The 18,823-nt window shown below is 37.8% G+C and overlaps 1 protein-coding gene and 1 pseudogene across 1 annotated transcript; one reads left to right on the plus strand and one right to left on the minus strand.

The window, feature by feature from the left end:
* Nucleotides 1-401: 401 nt before the first annotated feature.
* Nucleotides 402-6,306, plus strand: LOC131424399 (uncharacterized). Its single transcript, XM_058581364.1, is given in 4 exon segments — nucleotides 402-1,191; nucleotides 4,373-4,669; nucleotides 4,672-5,310; nucleotides 5,313-6,306. Coding segments are annotated over 4 exon segments (1,992 nt in total). The 3' UTR covers nucleotides 5,579-6,306.
* Nucleotides 6,307-10,421: 4,115 nt separating this feature from the next.
* LOC124096313 (TBC1 domain family member 15-like) lies at nucleotides 10,422-13,518 on the minus strand (annotated as a pseudogene).
* Nucleotides 13,519-18,823: the final 5,305 nt, after the last annotated feature.

The following is an 18,823-nucleotide window of genomic DNA, read 5'->3' on the forward strand; positions in this document are numbered from 1 at the left end:
CTTGCTCCTGTAACTCCTGTCACCGCTTGTGAGCCCCAAGTATGCTTCTCCGTAGGGAGCCAAGAAGTCAACTTCCTCCTAGATACTGGCACCAATTATTCTGTACTCGATTTTTACCCCAGACCTCATTCCTCTAATGCTATAATGATACAAGGAGTGTCTGGACGGCCTATTAACAGAAAGTTTACTCCCCCACTGAGTTTTGAGTGGGACAGGATGATGTTTTCTCATGCATTTCTGATTGTCCCAGAATGTCCTACCCCTTTATTGGGAAGAGACTTATTTTCAAAACTTCAGACATCCCTTACAGTGAATTTGGAACTGCGAGGACCATTATGTTTGCCTTTATATGAATGCAATATAAACCCTAAAATGTGGGCTACTGAAGGCAAAATCGAACAATGGGCAAAAAGTGCAGTCCCAATCAAAATAGTCTTAAAAGATCCTTCTGTGTTTCCACGTCAGAGACAATATCGCCTACACCCAGAGACAAAAAAGGGCTTATTAAAGATCATTCAGAACCTCAAACAACAGAAATTATAGTGCCCTGCAGTAGCCCATGTAATACACCCATTTTAGGAATTCAAAAACCCAATGGGGAATGGCAATTAGCCCAGGACCTCAGAATAATTAATGAAGAAGTTGTTCCTCTCTACCCTATAGTTCCTAATCTTTACACTCTGTTATCTGAGATTCCAGCAGCCACTGCTTGGTTTACTGTGTTAGATTTAAAAGATGCCTTTTTCAATATACCTTTAGACTCCCAATCACAGTATCTGTTTGCTTTTGAGGAACCAGATAGGAGATCTCAATTAACCTGGACAGTATTACCCCAAGGATTTGGAGATAGCCCTCATCTGTTTGGCCAAACCCTAGCTAAGGACTTAACAGAATTCAGAAATGAAACATCTGTGACTGTCCTCCAATATGTAGATAACATGCTTTTATGTGCCTCCACTCAAAAGGAATGTCAAGAAGCCACTAAAGAACTTTTAAATTTCTTAGCTGATAAGGGTTATAAAGTCGCAAAGATAAAAGCTCAGTTGTGCCAAAAACAAGTTCAATATTTAGGATTACAGATGTCTCAAGAAACCCTCAAACTAGGGCCAGAAAGAATAACCTCTATAGGACAATGTCCTCTACCTCAAACCATAAGGCAACTTAGAGGCTTCCTAGGGATAACAGGATACTGTAGGCTTTAGATTCCTGGATATGGGGAATTAGCTAAGCCTCTTTATAGCCTCCTCAAAGAGACACTATGCCAAGGAACAACTTCCCTGATATGGGAACCAGAACTGATTAAAGTCTTTAAGGCATTAAAAGGGGCCTTACTCCAAGCCCCTGCCCTCAGTTTATGTACAGAAGAAAAATTCAAACTATTTGTTACTGAGAGAGGAGGAATAGCCCTGGGAGTTGTCACACAAAAGAAGAGTCCTGCTCAACAGCCAGTCACTTATCTTAGTAAGGAACTTGATCTAGTTGGCCTCACTATTTTATAGTAGTAGCAGCTGTAGCCCTACTAGTCCCTGAGGAATTAAAATCACCCTGGGAAGAGACATTATTGTCTACACCTCCCATGATCTCTCAGGGATTTTAAATACAAAAGGAGAACTATGGCTCTCAGACTGTTGCCTTCTAAAATATCAAACCTTACTTTTAGATGGACCCATAATTCAAATAAAGACTTGTTTTAATTTAAACTCAGACACATTCCTCCCAGAAAAATTAGAAGGAAATCCTGAACATGACTGCCAACAAGTCCTAGCGACAAATAATTCAACCCAGAAAGACCTTCAAAACTTTCCCCTGTCTAATCCAGACCTCACCTTTTATGGGACAAAGAGAATGCAAAGCTGGATATGTTGTGGAGACTTTACATAACACCACAGAGGCACAATCTTTGCCCCCAGATACAAGCTCACAACTAGCTGAATTGATAACCCTAAAGAGAGCACTTGAAATAGGAAAACAACAAAGAATTAATATTTACTCTGACTCTAAATACGCCTACCTAATCCTGCATGCACATGCAGCAATATGGAAGGAAAGAAAATTTCAAACAACTGGGGGAACATTCATAAAGAACTATGAGCAAATCTTAAAACTCCTAGAAGCTGTTCATTTACCTAAAGAGATGTAAAGAGTAATTCACTGTCAAGGACATCAAAAAGGGATAGATGAAATAGCAGGAGGAAACAGGCTAGTATATCAACAAGCCAAAGAGGTCACTAAGGGAAGTTTATAGATGACAACCTTAGCCCTTTTGATATTGACAGGCCCTCCCCCAGAGATAAGACCTCAGTACACCCAGGAGGAAACACACAAGGCATTATCTAAAGGAGGTATTTTTTACCCTCTGGGTGGATTCAAATGGAAGATGACAAACTTTATTTACCTGCTAATTCCCAGTGGAAGATTTTACATACCCTACACCAATATTTCCACCTAGGAGAAGAAAATATTCTCAAATTAACCCAAGAGATATTTAAAGGGAAAGATATTTCAAAGACCATCCACCAAATAGTCAAAGCCTGTCAAACATGCCAAAGAAATAATCCACTCAATTCTTCCAAGAAACCACCAGGATTTTAAAAGATAGGACAATTTCCCAGGAAAGACTGGCAACTTGATTTTACCCACATGCCCAAGAGTAATGGGTTCTAACATTTATTAGTTATGACAGATACTTTTACTGGGTAGACTGAAGCCTACCCCTCCCGAACTGAGCAGGCAGGAGAAATAGTCAAAGCATTATTACAGGAAATAATCCCATGATTTGGTTTGCCTCACAGTCTACAGAGTGACAATGGAACAGCCTATAAGGCAGCTGTCACTCAGGGAATATCCAAAGCCTTAGGCATCAAATACCATCTCCATTGTGAGTGGAGACTTCAGTCCTCAGGAAGGATAGAGAAAACTAATGACATTTTAAAAAGACCTCTAAAGAAACTCACTCAAGAAACTCACTACCCATGGCCTAAGGTGCTTCCTTTGGCCCTACTCAGAATTAGAAACACCCCAAAAACATTAGGGCTCAGCCCATTTGAGCTCTTATTTGGGAGACCATTCCTAAGAAATGATAACCTTAACGACCAGGAAACTGCAGATCTAGTGGCTCATATCACAATGTTGGCCAAATTTCAAGCTGAAATTTGTAAATATCCCATATCTGAGCCAGTTACTTCTCCACCTCTATATGAGCCTGGAGATCTAGTTATGATCAAGACCAGACTTTCAAATTCCCCAAACTTAGACCCCATTTGGAAAGGACTTTTTTTCTGTAATCTTATCCACTCCTTCTGCAATAAAAGTCCTGGGACAGGAGAACTGGATCCATTACTCTCAGATTAAAGCCTGTCATCCTGAGTTGATACACAAAGAGACTTCTTCCCAAGGAACTGAGGAGCGATACTCCTGCACTCTAGTAGAGGACCTAAGATATCTCTTCCACAGAGACAATGGTGATATGTAAACTTTTTCTTCTCTCTTTCTTTATTACTATAAACAGATTCACTGAAACTAACTCTTTTCTAATGTGGGCCCAACAATATGCCACTGGGTTACAGAAAGAAAATTAATTGCTGGATATGTGGACTATTACTCCTTTCCAGCACTTCTGGACTGCCTTGGTGGGAATCCCCCTTACAAGGAAATGATTGGTCAAATTTACAATCCTTAATGTTAGAACAAAAGAAAGAAAGACTGTCTTTACAAAATGCCTCTTGTGCCAATGTTAATTTATGGCTTATAAATGAAATTTCATCACAGCTCATGAAAAGATTTTCACCTTAGAACAGACCTGTAAGGGTCCCGCGAAATGTCGGAGAAAGAGACCACCAAGTGACCACTCATGCAATTGGCAGAAGGGGATTTATTGAACCAGCATGCTGGGGCTCCGTGCCCACTCAAGAAGGGAAAGCAGCCCAGAGCCCCGAGCAGGGGCTGAGCACTGCTTAAGTACACTTTTTGGGGAGGGCGGAGGGCTTTGTATACATCAGAACAAATCATCATGAGGCGCGGGAAAATTGAACAACAACTTCTAAACATGATTAGTTCATTCATTGGTGGGAACAGGTCAGGCTGGAGTGACAGGTCATTTCTAAATGGGGTACACATTCAAACTGATTGGTTTTAGGGCCTAAAGGACTATGTGACCAGTTACACAGAGCCCTTCAGTTATTAAATAACCAAACAGCCAGGGGAAATGTTTACTGGGCAATTCCAGTATTGTCCTAACAGCTACAGGGATTTCAGGTTTTGCAGGTAACATAGAAACCTAACAATACCTAATCCTTTACATTTTAACTCAGACCTTGCAGCTTAGAAACTTTACAACACCCGGTCTTTTACCCTTTAACTTTTACGCTTTAACTTCAATTTCTTTTACCCTTACAGATCAACCTTCAGATTTCTACCATTGTTAAATCCCATGTAGGCTCATCTAATTCTTGCCTTCCACCATCAACACCGTTAACATGTCACAGTCATAAGGATGGCTATTATCAGATTTGGGATGGAGATCTATGGCTCACTCTCACTATTGGGCATTTAAACCAAGAAGCCCCAATCTGTTGGGAACAACATAACCACACCTATGACTTATGGCCTAATGCTACTCCAGAATTAGGATGGACTCCAGAACCACTATGCCAACAAATTATGGTTTATAAGACAATGATTGGTTTGGAACAGATTGGCTCTCTAGACCTAAAATTATTTGGCCATCACCCAGTGGGACACAATGGCCATGTGGAACCAACTTATGGCCCTGGTTTCCCCCAGGCTGGATAAGGTGATGTACTATTTGGTACCTCTGGATGCAGGGGAGATGGACCCCAAATATAGAACAGCCAGCAAACATCCCCAATCTCAAACATAGATGGGGACAATCTGTGTTTTGTTGGTATGATCATCTAGCTTCACTGTTTATTCCACCAACTGGTTTAGAAGATGTAATGTGGCACATGGAAATTTTAAACAATTACACTTAAACTGCCCTCCATGAGGTTGAGGAAAGCATCTTCCTCCTTAACACTGAAGTAACACTTATGAGGAAGGCCATCTTACAAAGCCAAATGGCTTTGGATGTCCTCACTGCAGCTCAAGGCGGAACTTGTGCTACTATTAAAACTGAATGTTGTGTTTACTTCCCTGACAATTCTGGCAATGTGACTAATATCCTTAAAGATTTACATGCTCTAATAGAAGCCATGTCCTCGCCAGCCTTGTCATGGGAACAGTTTCTTAGCTCCTGGTTCTCTGGTACCTCCTGGTGGAAAACATTGTTAGTGTCTGTCATTGTCATCATATTGTTGGCATATTCCTATGCTGTGGCATTTATTGTTGCATTAATCTCATTCCAGTACTAATAACTTATTGTTTCTCTTATAGACCACCCATCACTCAAATGACCCTCCAGCCTGTTAGTTCTCAATCAGACTTTTATCTTGGACCACTCAATAGACCTGATTTTTTAAAAAAGGAACTCCAAACTGCTTGCTTCATACCACCCTCTTCCAGCTCAAAGAAGCCAGAGTGGTCATCATCCCCTTTCCTTATAGCAGTAAGGAGTTCCTAAAATTAGAGGGGGAAATGAAGCCAGATTTAAAGATAGGTAGTTAGTGTACTTAGGTAAATTGGGTCTAATATCAAGTACATAAAGAAAATGGAGACCATATGGAGAATGGAGTTCAGGAAACCAGAACAATACCTGGGGATTTTGAAATGTTAATGTCCTCAAAGCCCAGAACCCACCCTAAAGAACTGTTAATGAAGTAGCTCTCAGCAAACAGGGAGGTGATAATCAAACCACCCCAGGCCCTTCCTGCCCAGATTACTCCTCCCCACCCCATCAGTCCACCTACATCCAGCTTTTGGCCTTCCCACCTGAATTCTATCACTGCAGGACAGAGGGAAACAAAGGACAGGAATGTGGGAGGACTAAAAGAAGACCTTAGATATAAAAAAGAGAAGTCCTCCCCTTTTCACAGATTCCGCCTTTTGGGTCCCCTTCTTCCTTTGGGAGGAAGTCTTTTCTGCTGTCCTTTAATAAATCCTTCTACTTTCCATTCTACACTTGCCTGGGCGTGCTTCTCTGGTGCTATACTTTAGCATTTTGGGAAGCAAGGATTCGTCACTGGTAAACAGCAGTAACAATTGGTGGTGGGTAATATGTAACTTTTTGAGTTATTAAAGATGACGACGACAGAGAGGGGTAGGTATCCTTTTGTCTACCATCCTTCTGTCTGTCTGCACCTTCCCTGTGTGTCTGTGTTTGTCCTTTGTGCTCCTCTTCCACAGGTATTCCTCCACAGGTAATTCTTTACAATTATTCATATATTCACATAGAAGTTCAAACTTTTTACTGTTCAAATTCTTTTTATCATTTATCTTTTCTTCATTATGAACTGCTAATTTTTGAAGAAGATATTAAATATTATAATTGTACATTTATATAATTCTTCATAGAATTTTCTGTCATTTTTGTTTGGCTACATCATAAACACTATTATTTCAGTTTTAACCTGAAGATTGACAGATTTCTCTGCACCTGTCTTTTTATATTTTGTATTTTATGTGGTTTAGTTTTTTCCTTTCATTCCTTCGAATCCACTGCATTTTCTTTATTTTTAATATTTATTTTTTAGTTGTAGTTGGATACAATATCTTTATTTTATTTTTATGTGGTGCTGAGGATCAAACTGAGAGCTTTGCTTGTGCTAGGCAAGCAGTCTACTGTTGAGCCACAACCCCAGTCCTCTAATTCATTGCTTTTATCTATTAAAATGGTTTTGATTGCAAGTAAAATAAACCCCACCTCAGACTGGTTTAAAAGTAAAGTCATTCATTTCTTCATATTTTAGGAAATTGACATTTGAGCATGCTTCAGAATTGTTTTACTCTTTGGTTCATTGATGTCATACATGTTTTCTAGCTCTCATCTTGGTCTTCCTTAGGAGCAGCATGATTCCCAGACAGGTAGCAGAATGTCTGAAACATTTTAGGCATCATACTCAGTCACAAGTACAACCAGAAGATGAAATGAGACTATCTTGTGGTGTTCTCCTGGGAGCAAAGAAACTTTTTGCTTCAGGAATTTGACACAAGGTTAGTCAAGGATTCTGAGGGAAATCTGATGGGAAGTTTTGAGAAACTCAATGGTAATATATGCTTTGACACTCCCTGGATCTAGGGCTTGGATGAGTTTCCACCAAGGCATTTCAGTGCCTGGGAAAATGGATGCATAAACTGAATTACATTGGAATTACTCTATTAGGAGGGAAAAACAAGGGGGGAAAAGATGCTGGATGAGCCAGAAATAGTAACTACTACAAGTGTTTGAGGATTACCCAATCATTTGTAATTCACTGGGTTCTTCTAAACCTAAATAAATTCTGGTAGAAAGGTTAGGTAATCTTATTGGTTCCCTATTTGTGTATTCTTGGAAATAAAATTTTTATAAATATATCAAATACAATTTTGCTTTATAAAATAATTATTTTATAATGTAATGAGTAAACCAATATTTTCAATACTATGGGTCATTTATAATGACATGAGTAAAATAATATTTTAATATTCTGGATCTAGTCATTATTAAGACTCAGGTATACCACCCCAAAATATGACTATAATAAACTAGAATATGCCACCCTCAACATGCCTCTTTGGTGTATTAGTTATTTTGAAAAACTGAAAACATTATTTCCTACCCTCACTTCTAATTTTGAGAGCTTGAGTATTCTTCTGTGAAAAATCTTTTTTATTTATTTTATTTATTTTTTGAACCAGGGACTGAAGCCAGGGGGCACTTAACCACTTAGCCACATCCCCAGCCCTTTTTTTAAATTTTGAGATGAGGTCTCACTGAGTTGCTTAGGATGACACTAATTGCAGAGGCTGGATTTGAACTTGTCTTCTTCCTGCTTCAGCCTTCTGAACCACTGGGATTACAGGTGTGCACCACTGTGCCTGACTTATGAAAAGTTTTAACAAGTCTCTTTTTTCATGTCTGATGATTAGCAATTCTTAGCTTATTTTTTAAAATATTTTTTTTTTTGGTTGTAGAGGGATACAATACCTTAATTTTGTTTATTTTATGTGGTGCTGGGGATCAAACCCAGTGCCTCACACAAACTAGGCAAGCACTCTACCACTGAGGTACAACCCCAGCCCTTAGTTTAGTTTTGTTTTTGGAAATCTGTTTCTTTATATTTGTTTTTCTAGAAAATCCTCAGATTTTTGGTTTGTTATTATTTGTCTCCTGAATTTTCAATGCTGCTACAGATAAATTTTTATATTTATTTTGCCATTTAAAGAAGATTTGGGGAGGAAGAAGAAAAACAATTTAGTCAGTTATCTTGAACTCAAAGACATACTTTGTAAATCAGAATAGTAAAAGACACTTTATTGCCCAGTAAGTTGGAACAGGATTAAAATAAGAAAAATGGCCTGCAATGGCAATTATTGGAATGTACTAGTACAAAAACAATCCTCAAACTCAGTATTTATTATTTCTCAAACTCAGTATTTATTATTTCTCATATTATTTCTTGTATTTCAATTACCTGAAATATTTTTTTTCTCATAGCTGGTTAGTTGGGAGTCAGCTGGTCTTGACAGGGTTTGCCTGGTTGGTTCACTGCCTTGGCTGGACTCACTACACATCTGTGGTCAGTTGGTGCTCAGATGCTCTAATTCTCAACTAGGTTGAGGAACCTGCTGAGATTTTCTTATCCCTCTGGCACCAAAGAGCTAGCCCTGATGTGTCCTTCTAGAAACAGTGGCAAAGATACAAGAGGACAAGGATAATGGGAGAGCACTTTCCAGGCCTCTGCTTGCATTCACAGCTAATTTCCCAAGGGCCAAAGGAAGTTACAGGAGCAAGTGCAGAATCATCGTGGGAGAGTACTACAAAGTTACCTGGCAAAAATTGTGGATGCAGAAAGGGTTAAAATATTTGTGCAAACTACCTTCCAGATTTATTTATTTTATTTTTTAAAAACAGTCTTTAGTTATAGATGAACACAATATCTTTATTTTGTTTATTTATTTTTCTGTGGTGCTGAGGATTGAACCTAGTATCTCTCATGGGCAAAGCAAGCACTCTGCCATGGAGCCACAATCCCTGCCCTCCAGCTTCATTTCTAATCATACTTTATTGTGATTCAAATGCCTGTAAATAAGCTGGATATGGGGGGTCATGCTTGTAATCCCAGCTACTCAGAAGGCTAAGGCAGGAGGATCACAGGTTGCGGGTCAGCCTGTCAATTTAGTGAGATCCTGTCTCAAAATAAAAAATAAAGAAGGGAATGAGGGTAGTTCAGGGTAAAAGTACTTACTTGGCATATGTGAAGCCCTGGATTCAATCCCCAGTACTGCTTTAAAAACAAACAACAATAACAAAACCCCAAGAAAATATAAATCAGTTGGAAATAGTCTTTGGAAGCATTGTGATATTATTTTGTTAATTCCATTCTTACTTCAATGCTTAATCCAAATACCACCTTTTCCATTAATCTTTTATTTTATTTTATTAGTTTTTTTAATCTATTAATCTTTTGATTCTAACAATATAAAGTATTTTTCATCCTTTTCAGATTTCTATAGATCTCTCTACCTTTTTTAAGGATAGTCAATATTTTATACTAAAATATTTTAAAAAGAACACATACATGGGGAGAATCTGTTTGCCTCCAGGGTGTTTCTAGCTAGCTTTAAAAAAAAGCTTAAAACCTTTGCAGGGAGATATGAAGCAGAGTTTTGAATCACATTTTACTATTTTACTAAATCTTCAAGTAAATCTTTTATATCCTTGGCTAGAGAATAATATCCCTAAGGGCAATTTTTTTTTCCTGGACATTTTCTTTAATTCCTAATCCAGACCTTGTTGTGCAGTAACTTCTCAATAAATATTTAGTGAATAAACACAAGAATGAACAGCTGGGTGCAATCAGATTTTCAGAGAGGTTTTCCAGATATAAGAAAATTCTTTAAACTTTAGAACTTTCTTATATCATGACTGCAAGAAGTCCTCATATGATTAAATTACTTTTTTCGGTAAGGACATAATACCTAATGTCCAGTAAGCTTATTTTAAATCAATTTTATTTGAAATGTTTCTTTAAAAGAGGCAGACTCACAACAAACCCAGTATTTCTGATGATGATTTATTCAAAGATTATCAGAAGTGAGATATCTATATTTTTTGGCTCTTTCTAGTAAGAAAGGTGTTTCAATTACCTGAAATAAGTTTTTTCTAATATTCTGATCTAGACTAACCTTGTATTTATACCTACCCTTTCAAGGCATAGCTGGGCTTTATGCTTTGTATTATAGTTAAAATATTAATCTTTTTTTTTTTTTTTTTTTTCAACTTCAAATTTATTTTAATGATATGTACAGGAGTTAACAAATTACAATTAAAACGGAACAGTTATGTTTATTCCACATAACTTAAAATCATGCAATACTGCATGGTAAAAACAACAGCTTCATTCATATACAAAAAAGTATTATTTTGAGACTCATGATAGTATCTTGAAATTTTTGACATAAGCTTTTTGCAAAAAGCATTTTATAAAAATTTAAAGACCTGATTAATCAGTTAATGCATTGTTAGGAAAGATAATAAACATTATTAGTAAAGTGAGGTTACAAGCAATTAATTTTAAAATTATACCAAGTACAGGATTGAATGTACTCTCAGGAAATAAATGTTAAGAAAATAGTTTTGAAAAAGATCTCATATTGAAGCCATGTATTAATTTTGTTGAATCAGGTTATATAAATCAATAGTCAAGTTTATTCAGTTAAAGAAAATATGCCTATCCTTTCTTATACTCATAAATAGTACTTACATTTAGTCTTTATGTACAAGTGAAGAAAAGTTCAATGTAAAAAATATACTGCCAATCCACTTATAATGGTTGAATAGTTTTTTTATCTACACATTAAATTGCATTGATGAAAATGTCCAATTTAAATCACAATCAACCAGCATAAATATTTAAGCTGAGTATTGTTGTAAACAATAGAAAAAAAACAAATTCATTTATTTTTTAAATTTCATCACTGGGTAACAATCTACTTCTCAGCTCAGAATGCTATATAAAGGCTCAACATTTAATCAAATTCGAAACCCACTAAACTTAAAGAGTAAACAAATTGAATGTTTTTCAAAGTGCATAATTTCCAACTCATCTACTTGTAATATTTATCCAATTCCAGTTCATCAGCAAGAAAATAAAATGTACTTGGCTATAAAAATACTAAGGAATGTTTTTGAAAAGGAAAGGCTATTTGGTAGAAGTAACTACAAAAATAATTAGTTTAAAACTTTGTAAAGCTTTAATGCAAGAACATCAGTACACTTTCTTTCCATAAACCTTAAAGCATGATCAATACCAAGATTTTAAATGTCCACCTTTCAAGTACTTAAAAAGGAGTTGCAACCAAGTGTCTTTAAAAAAAAAAAAATAGCAAGACAAATGATCATGCAGGTGTTAATCTGCTGACATTTGGGGGCACTGATATGTGTGTTGGACTGTCATCTCTGGCTCCACTAGCAGCAAGGGTGGGCAAGGTGTTACTATGAAACGTAGATGAAGGATAAGTCATGCCAACATTCTCATCTTCACCAGTATCTGAATCTGGTGTTGTAACTTCACTGTTCTGAAGTCCCAGGATCTCACAAACTGCTTGTGGCAATTCCTTGCATTTTACCATCTGTAGAGAAATTGCTTCTGCCTTGCACAGTATATCTTCCACATCAATTTTCATGGACAATTCATTGATATGCTTAAGTATTTCATTGAAGCCATAATGTTTTTCCATTATTTGCTGCTTTTCTGATTCCAAAATAGCACAACAGAGAAGAAGATGGAAATTTTTACATGGCAATTCAGTCCATATTACCTCCCATAATCGAAGAATATCCAGAAAACTAAATTCCCTTTTAAATCTAATTAAAAGCCATCTGAAGCAAAAATACAAGTATCCAGAGTCCTGCGATTCTAAGTAACTGCAAAATCCACTGTCCAATAATCGTAGTAAGGTACTCAGCTGAATTAACTGGGTCTTCATGCCTTGCATTTGTTCTTCAAAATTTTGATGCATTTGGTCCATGTAAGAGGCAAAGCACCAAAAGGCATCCACTTCATTTTCCATCACATACAAAAGAGGAGAAAGTAAGTCACTCATTCCTTGCACATAGCCTAAATCAAAATCGTACATACAGTAGGTCATCAGAATGTCATGAAGCAAAATCAACCCTGGATTATCTTGACCTTCATAAAATTTGTTTGTTCGATCTGTTCTGTTAACATCTTTTTCGATAAGACTTCTATAATCTCTTAACCTCGAGTTTCTCTTCTCTTGTTCCTCGCTGACAGACTTCCACTGTAGTTTCATCCTGAAGTATTCATCAGTTTTTTGCTTTTGTAATTGAGTCCTTTCATCCTTGGTACTTTCCCAAGGAAAATATCCCAGAAGAAATTTCCATGCTTGCTTTCTCAATGAATGGCTAAGACCCCCTCTAAATATCATCTGCTTCATATTATCTACATTTAAAATTCTTCCTTCAGAATCAATGTTCTTAGACCACTCTTCCAGTGATAGTGGCTCTCTCCTTTGAACAACAGGTCGTTCTCCCAAGTCAATTCTTGTAATGACTTCAAATCCTGGTTCTTCTTGTTGATTTATTTTTAGGCCTGGAATAGCATCACTAAGAAAATCTGCCATTTCTGAAGGTGGTCGTTGGTGTGTAGAGGGATCACTGCCTCTTAAACTATCGAAAATGTAGTTTGTCACTTTGGAAAATCCTACCATAGTTGCTGTGTAAGGATCCTTTTTAATTTTTTGTATTAAACCATATGCTGGTTCATCAAGAAGATTTTCAAAAGACTGTGAAAGACTTTTATTCGGACAATTCACAAGAAGTGTTCTTTTATCCTGTGGAGATTCACACAATACCACATATTTTTCAAGAGATTCAATCAGTAGTTTGCTATCTCCTTGATGAAAGTGCAGAGCACTTTTATTCCTTTAGTCGGAATACCAAATACGACCAACCCATACCTTCTTTGTTTTGCTTGATTGATTTCAGGTCTGTCAAACTGAACAGGAATGACCATTTGCTTTTCCCATTTCTATGACTCGGAGCATCTCCATTGGTATGTGGTTTCTTTTTAAATGAAACTGTATTAACCATGTCCCACTCGGCTTCATAACTGTTCAGATGTTCTGATCCTCGATGAGGTCTTTCTTTTGGGGTCTGGGTCCATTCTACAACAGAACTGGAGTCCTTTCCAGCATAGAGAATACTTGAAGAATCCAATGCATCATCCAATGGTCTCCAGTCCACTATTACTTCAGCATCCTTTTCTAAAACACGTAATATTCCTGAAATTAAGCTGTCTTGGTCATTGGTCTTTGCACAAGATGAGTGAATATATACCCCTTCCTGTTCATATATAATCTTCCCGCTCACAACACCCGCCGCCGCCATGTTTCCTGCGCGTGCCTCAAAATATTAATCTTGATAAAATTCTTTCTTTGGTACTGGGGATGAATCCAGGGGCACTTTACCACTGTACTATATCCCCAGTCTTTTTCTTTTTTGAGACAGAGTCCTGTTAAGCTGCTGAGGGTCTTGCTAAGCTGCAGAGGCTGTCCTCTAACTTATGATCTTCCTGCCTCTGATTCCACAGCAGCTGGCACTGAGCTCTGTAGAATCTAACTCTCTCCAAATAACAACTCTTTGCTGTTGTCTTCGTTTCTAAACTAATACATGTTCTTTGTAGAAAGTGTAAGATATTGGATACTTGAAAGAAGAGAAAAATTCACTTATATTTTTTTTCACCCAGTGAAAAAAAATGTTGGGGCAAATTCCTTCCCCATTTTCTATGTGAACATGTATGCAGGACTACATGCTTTCTCTAAGCTGAAATTCTCTTTGTGTTCTTTTCATAAAAGCCATGTTATACATGCCTTTCTAGCTTGGTAAATTCTGAACATTCTGAACATTTCCTGTTGATTCTATGAGAAGCCTGGCTGGGAACTGTTGGGAAGAGAGTGGAGAAGTGGGGATTGACCCTCTGGTCCCTCTTGCTATTTGTTACTCTGCTTTTTCTGGTATTGTCCACTCTGTGGAGAGGGCTTCATCCCAGTAATGGGTGTCCCTGGTTTTGTTAGTAATGGGAGGAAAAAGCCCTTCTTTCAGGGATCCCTGGCCCTTGTGATCCACAGGAAGCAAAAAAGAACACATACATGGGGAGAATCTGTTTGCCTCCAGTATGTTTCTATTCAGCTTTAAAAGCTTAAAGCCTTTGCAGGGAGATATGAAGCAGAGTTTTGAATTACATATTATTATATTCTACTTTTTTTGGTTTAGTTTTGTTTCCCCCCAGCATATTGTGTGGTGTTTTACTTCAGAAAATTTTTTGTCAGAGGTTAGCTTGGAGACAACAAGAAAAAAACCACTGCAGTGATAGTCTAATGGTAACTTTCATGTATGTTTAGTACTACTATGTGTAATGCTACTATGTGCATGGTTCCAAGCACTGTACTTATGCTAAGTCTTTTAATATAAATTGACAAGATCATTTGTTAAGGTAACTCCATGCAAGAGTTCATGTTATTCAATATGCTTTTTTTTTTGTTAAAAAGTAAAGTATATTAAATAATGGAGAAATCATGCCTCTGTTTGCTCCTCTGATATATTGCCATGTAGAACCATTTTTAGAACAGTACACAGCTTAATACTGAATTTTGATATTGTCATGCATACTTTGAAATTTTCATGTCAATTTACTTAAGACAAAGAAAGCTACTACCTATTAAATGAGATATTTGTAATTACTAATCTACTATTAGTGATACTAGGAAACCTTTTTTGAATTAGCTAGCTCCAAAATAAGGTCCTTATTTCCAACTGAAACATAATTCTAAGTCTGAGGTAGTCTGGATACCAGATGAGGCCAGGAAAGAATAATCTGAATAGGAGGACACAGCACTGTAGTAGAGGTCTTCATGTTATAATGATTGAGTGTGATAGAAATCACAGACAGTTCACTTAATTACCCAAGGGCAATCTGTCTTGTAAACTTTGCCCAAGTAATGATAATTGAACCTGCTTTTGGGAGTGTTTGTTAACCTTTCTGGTCTACAGTTTCTTCATTATAAAATTAAAAGAATTGGATCAATTTACTCTTTAGGTCACTTCCAGATTTTCATCTTTGGAGTCTGCCCAGAGACACACTGAGGCCTAGTGCTGGTACTTTTATTAATTGGAATCTTAGGTGAGAAGACTGTCTTTCAAACAGTCATTTCCTCAATTAAAAAGGAGGAATTGCAGTGATATGTGTCTGGATTTTCTTGAGGCTCATGGTGAAAAAATGAACTGGATAATGGTATTGACATGCTTTTCAAGTGGTAAAATGAAGTGTAAGAATAGAAAATGAATATTACCTCTGGCAATGTTTCTAATCTCTTACCTTAAACTTCTAAGTATGCTCAAAATGCAGTATTATTCCATGCATGATTACATGTTTTTTAGTAGCAGGGCTCTGTATTTTTATCTTTTTTTCTTCTGTGCTTGGCAAAGTGCCTGGCACAGAGTAGATGCCAATCAATGTTGCTGAGTAAATTATTGGATTATTCTATCATTTTTTCAGTTCTACAAGACTTTCTTTTTTTTATTTGTCAGCTAGGAAACCTTCATAATTTACTTAAAAATATTGCCCCCCCTATTAAATATTGCCTAATTTTGGAGAATGTAAAGGAGCATCTCTGTGCATCAGCAGCCTTCAAGAGTTCATTGGCTAATTTTTTTTCCCCTGCAGCACTGGGTGCCTGGTTTATTATTTCCTTACTGCTGCTCATGACCCTACTCTTTTACTACTCTCACAAGAGTGTAGTAATCCATAATTGTCATCTAGGATTCAAATGCAACCTCCAGTTGCCTCTCGTGAAATACATGCACTACTCTATGCACCTTCCATGCCCATTCACGTGGATCCAGTCAATCTCTTTGTGTTCATCATTCCTCTGGATGCCTAACTCAACAATTTCTCAGGCTAATCTTCACTGTAGTATCTCAGTCCCTTATATAATGTCCACATTGCCTCAGATGATTTCTTTGATGAATCACTTGTAGGTTCTAATCAGCCTAATCAGATTTGTTACATCTATTTGTGATGACTCACTTAAATTTGACAGCATGCTGCTTATCATTTGAGCATGTATATGTGTTCGTGTTCTATCTAGCCTCAAAGTACAAATTGTAAGATGGCAGGAATCCTAACTTTTACATATTTTGTATTTGGATTTTTTAGAATATATTTTTTAAAAATGTCAATGGACCTTAATTTTATTTCTTTATATGTGGTGCTGAGAATCAAACGCAGTGCCTCACACATGCTAGGAAAGCACTTTACCACTGAGTCACAACCCCAGGCCCAGCATTAGGATTTTTTAATGCTTAAAAATTGCAAAAATCGCATGCTACAGGGACACTGCTACATCGATGTTCATAGCAGCACAGTTCACAATAGCAAGACTGTGGAACCAACCTAGATGCCCTTCAATAGATGAATGGATAAAAAAAATGTGGCATTTATACACAATGGAGTATTACTCTGCATTAAAAAATGACAAAATCATAGAATTTACAGGGAAATGGATGGCATTAGAGCAGATTATGCTAAGTGAAGCTAGCCAATCCCTAAAAAACAAATGCCAAATGTCTTCTTTGATATAAGGAGAGTAACTAAGATCAGAGTAGGGACGAAGAGCAGGAGAAGAAGATTAACATTTAACAGGGATGAGAGGTGGGAGGGAAAGGGAGAGAGAAGGGAAATTGCATGGTAATGGAAGGAGACCCTCAGGGTTATACAGTGGAGGGGGTAGAGAGAGAGGAGGGGAGGGGAGGGGAGAGGTGGGGAGGGGGGAGGGTGGAGGATGGGAAAGGCAGCGGAGCACAACAGACACTAGTATGGCAATATGTAAATCAATGGATGTGTAACTGATGTGATTCTGCAATCTGTGTATGGGGTGAAGGTGGGAGTTCATAACCCTCTTGAATCAAAGTGTGGAATATGATATGTCAAGAAATTTGTAATGTTTTGAACAACCCACAATAAAAAATTAAAAAAAAATTGCAAAAATCATTTATTGTGCTTAGGTATCTTAATATATATTTCAGCTATAACATTTATGGCACACCTGACTATCACTAGGAGAAATAACTAGCAAATTACAGAACCAGGAAAAATCAGATGACTGCTCAGTAGCTCACAATATAGCTGTTTCATTTTAATGAAAAAATAGTCAGTAAGGCTGGGCATAGTGGCACATGCCTGTCTGTGATTCCATTTACTTGAGAGCCTGAGGCAGGTGGAATGTAAGTTCAAGGCCAGCCTTAGCAACTTAGAGAGAACCTGTTTCAAAATTAAAAAATGGAAAGGGATGGTGATGTAGCCCATCAATCCCCAGCACCAAAGAAACAAAATTATATGAGTCTACCTTTTTCCCCACATCCTCATCAATATTTATTGTTGCTTGTATTCTTAATAATGACATCCTGGCTGGAAATCTCAGGGTAGTTTTAATTTGCATTTCTCTAATTGCTAGAGATGTTGAACATTTTTTCATATATTTGTTGATTGATTGTATTTCTTCTTCTGTGAAGTCTCTGATCAGTTCCTTAGCCTATTTATTGATTGGGTTATTTGTTGTTTTGGTGTGAAGTTTTTTCAGCTTTTTATATATATCCTGGAGATTAATGCTGTGTCTGAGGTGCAGGTGGCACCCCATTCTGTAGGCTCTCTCTTCGTGTTCTTGATTGTTTTCTTTGCTGAGAAGAAGCTTTTAGTTTGATTCTATCCCATTCATTGATTCTTGATTTTATTTCTTGCACTTTAGGAGTCTTGTTAAGGAAGTCAGTTCCTAAGCCAACATGATGTAGATTTGGGCCTACTTTTTCTTCTATTAGGCACAGGGTCTCTGTTCTAATGCCTAATTCCTTGATCCACTTTGAGTTGAGCTGTGCAGTGTGAGAGAAAGGAGTTTAATTTCATTTTGCTTCATATGGATTTCCAGTTTTACCAGCACCATTTGCTGAGAGGCTATTTTTTTCTCCAATGAATGTTATTTGCTGCAGTCTGGCTGGGCACAATCAGGAGCCACTTGTCAAAAGAAACTAACTTTATTTTTAGAACCACACACGACAAACAAAATAGTCTCTCAGGAAAAACCCTCAGAGCCTCAACTGCCACCACTGGCTTTTCCCAAGCCTCTCTCTCCCACACAAGCTTCTCTCCACCTCCCACAATCCTCCTGCTCTTGAGGCCGATTGGCTGGGTCACGTGGGCGGAGCCAAAAAAGTCCCCCAATGAGCAGCTCCGTGGTCTGAAAGGGCAGGGAAACAGCCCAATGAGCATCACCGCAGAGGAGCCAATCAGCTAGATGTTGCTGGGGCCGAGGAGCCAATCAGCTAGATGTTGCTGGAGCCGCTGTGAGCCAATCATCAGCCAGCAGCTGGAAGTTTGCTGGCAGCTGGAAGTTTGCTGGGGCCCCTTTGGCTGTGGCTCTCAACATCTCCCCCTCTCTGTTTAAACAACAAGCATGTGGCTTAGGGACCGTGCCTGTTAGGCAGTCCAATTCAACATACGGTCCTTACCCGTCATCGGATGAACTGACCTCTAGGCGTCAGCCTCCTGTCTTAGGTTGGTACCACTGCAATTGGATCATACCCGTCACTGACTACCGGTCCAGCATACAGCCATACTTGTGGATAGGCCTTTGCACCTGTGGGGGGGTGAGG

This window comes from Marmota monax, unplaced genomic scaffold, assembly GCF_021218885.2.
Source record: "Marmota monax isolate L192 unplaced genomic scaffold, Marmota_monax_Labrador192_F-V1.1 WCK01_AAM20220418_F8-fsc00004, whole genome shotgun sequence".
NCBI classification, from domain to species: Eukaryota; Metazoa; Chordata; class Mammalia; order Rodentia; family Sciuridae; genus Marmota; species Marmota monax.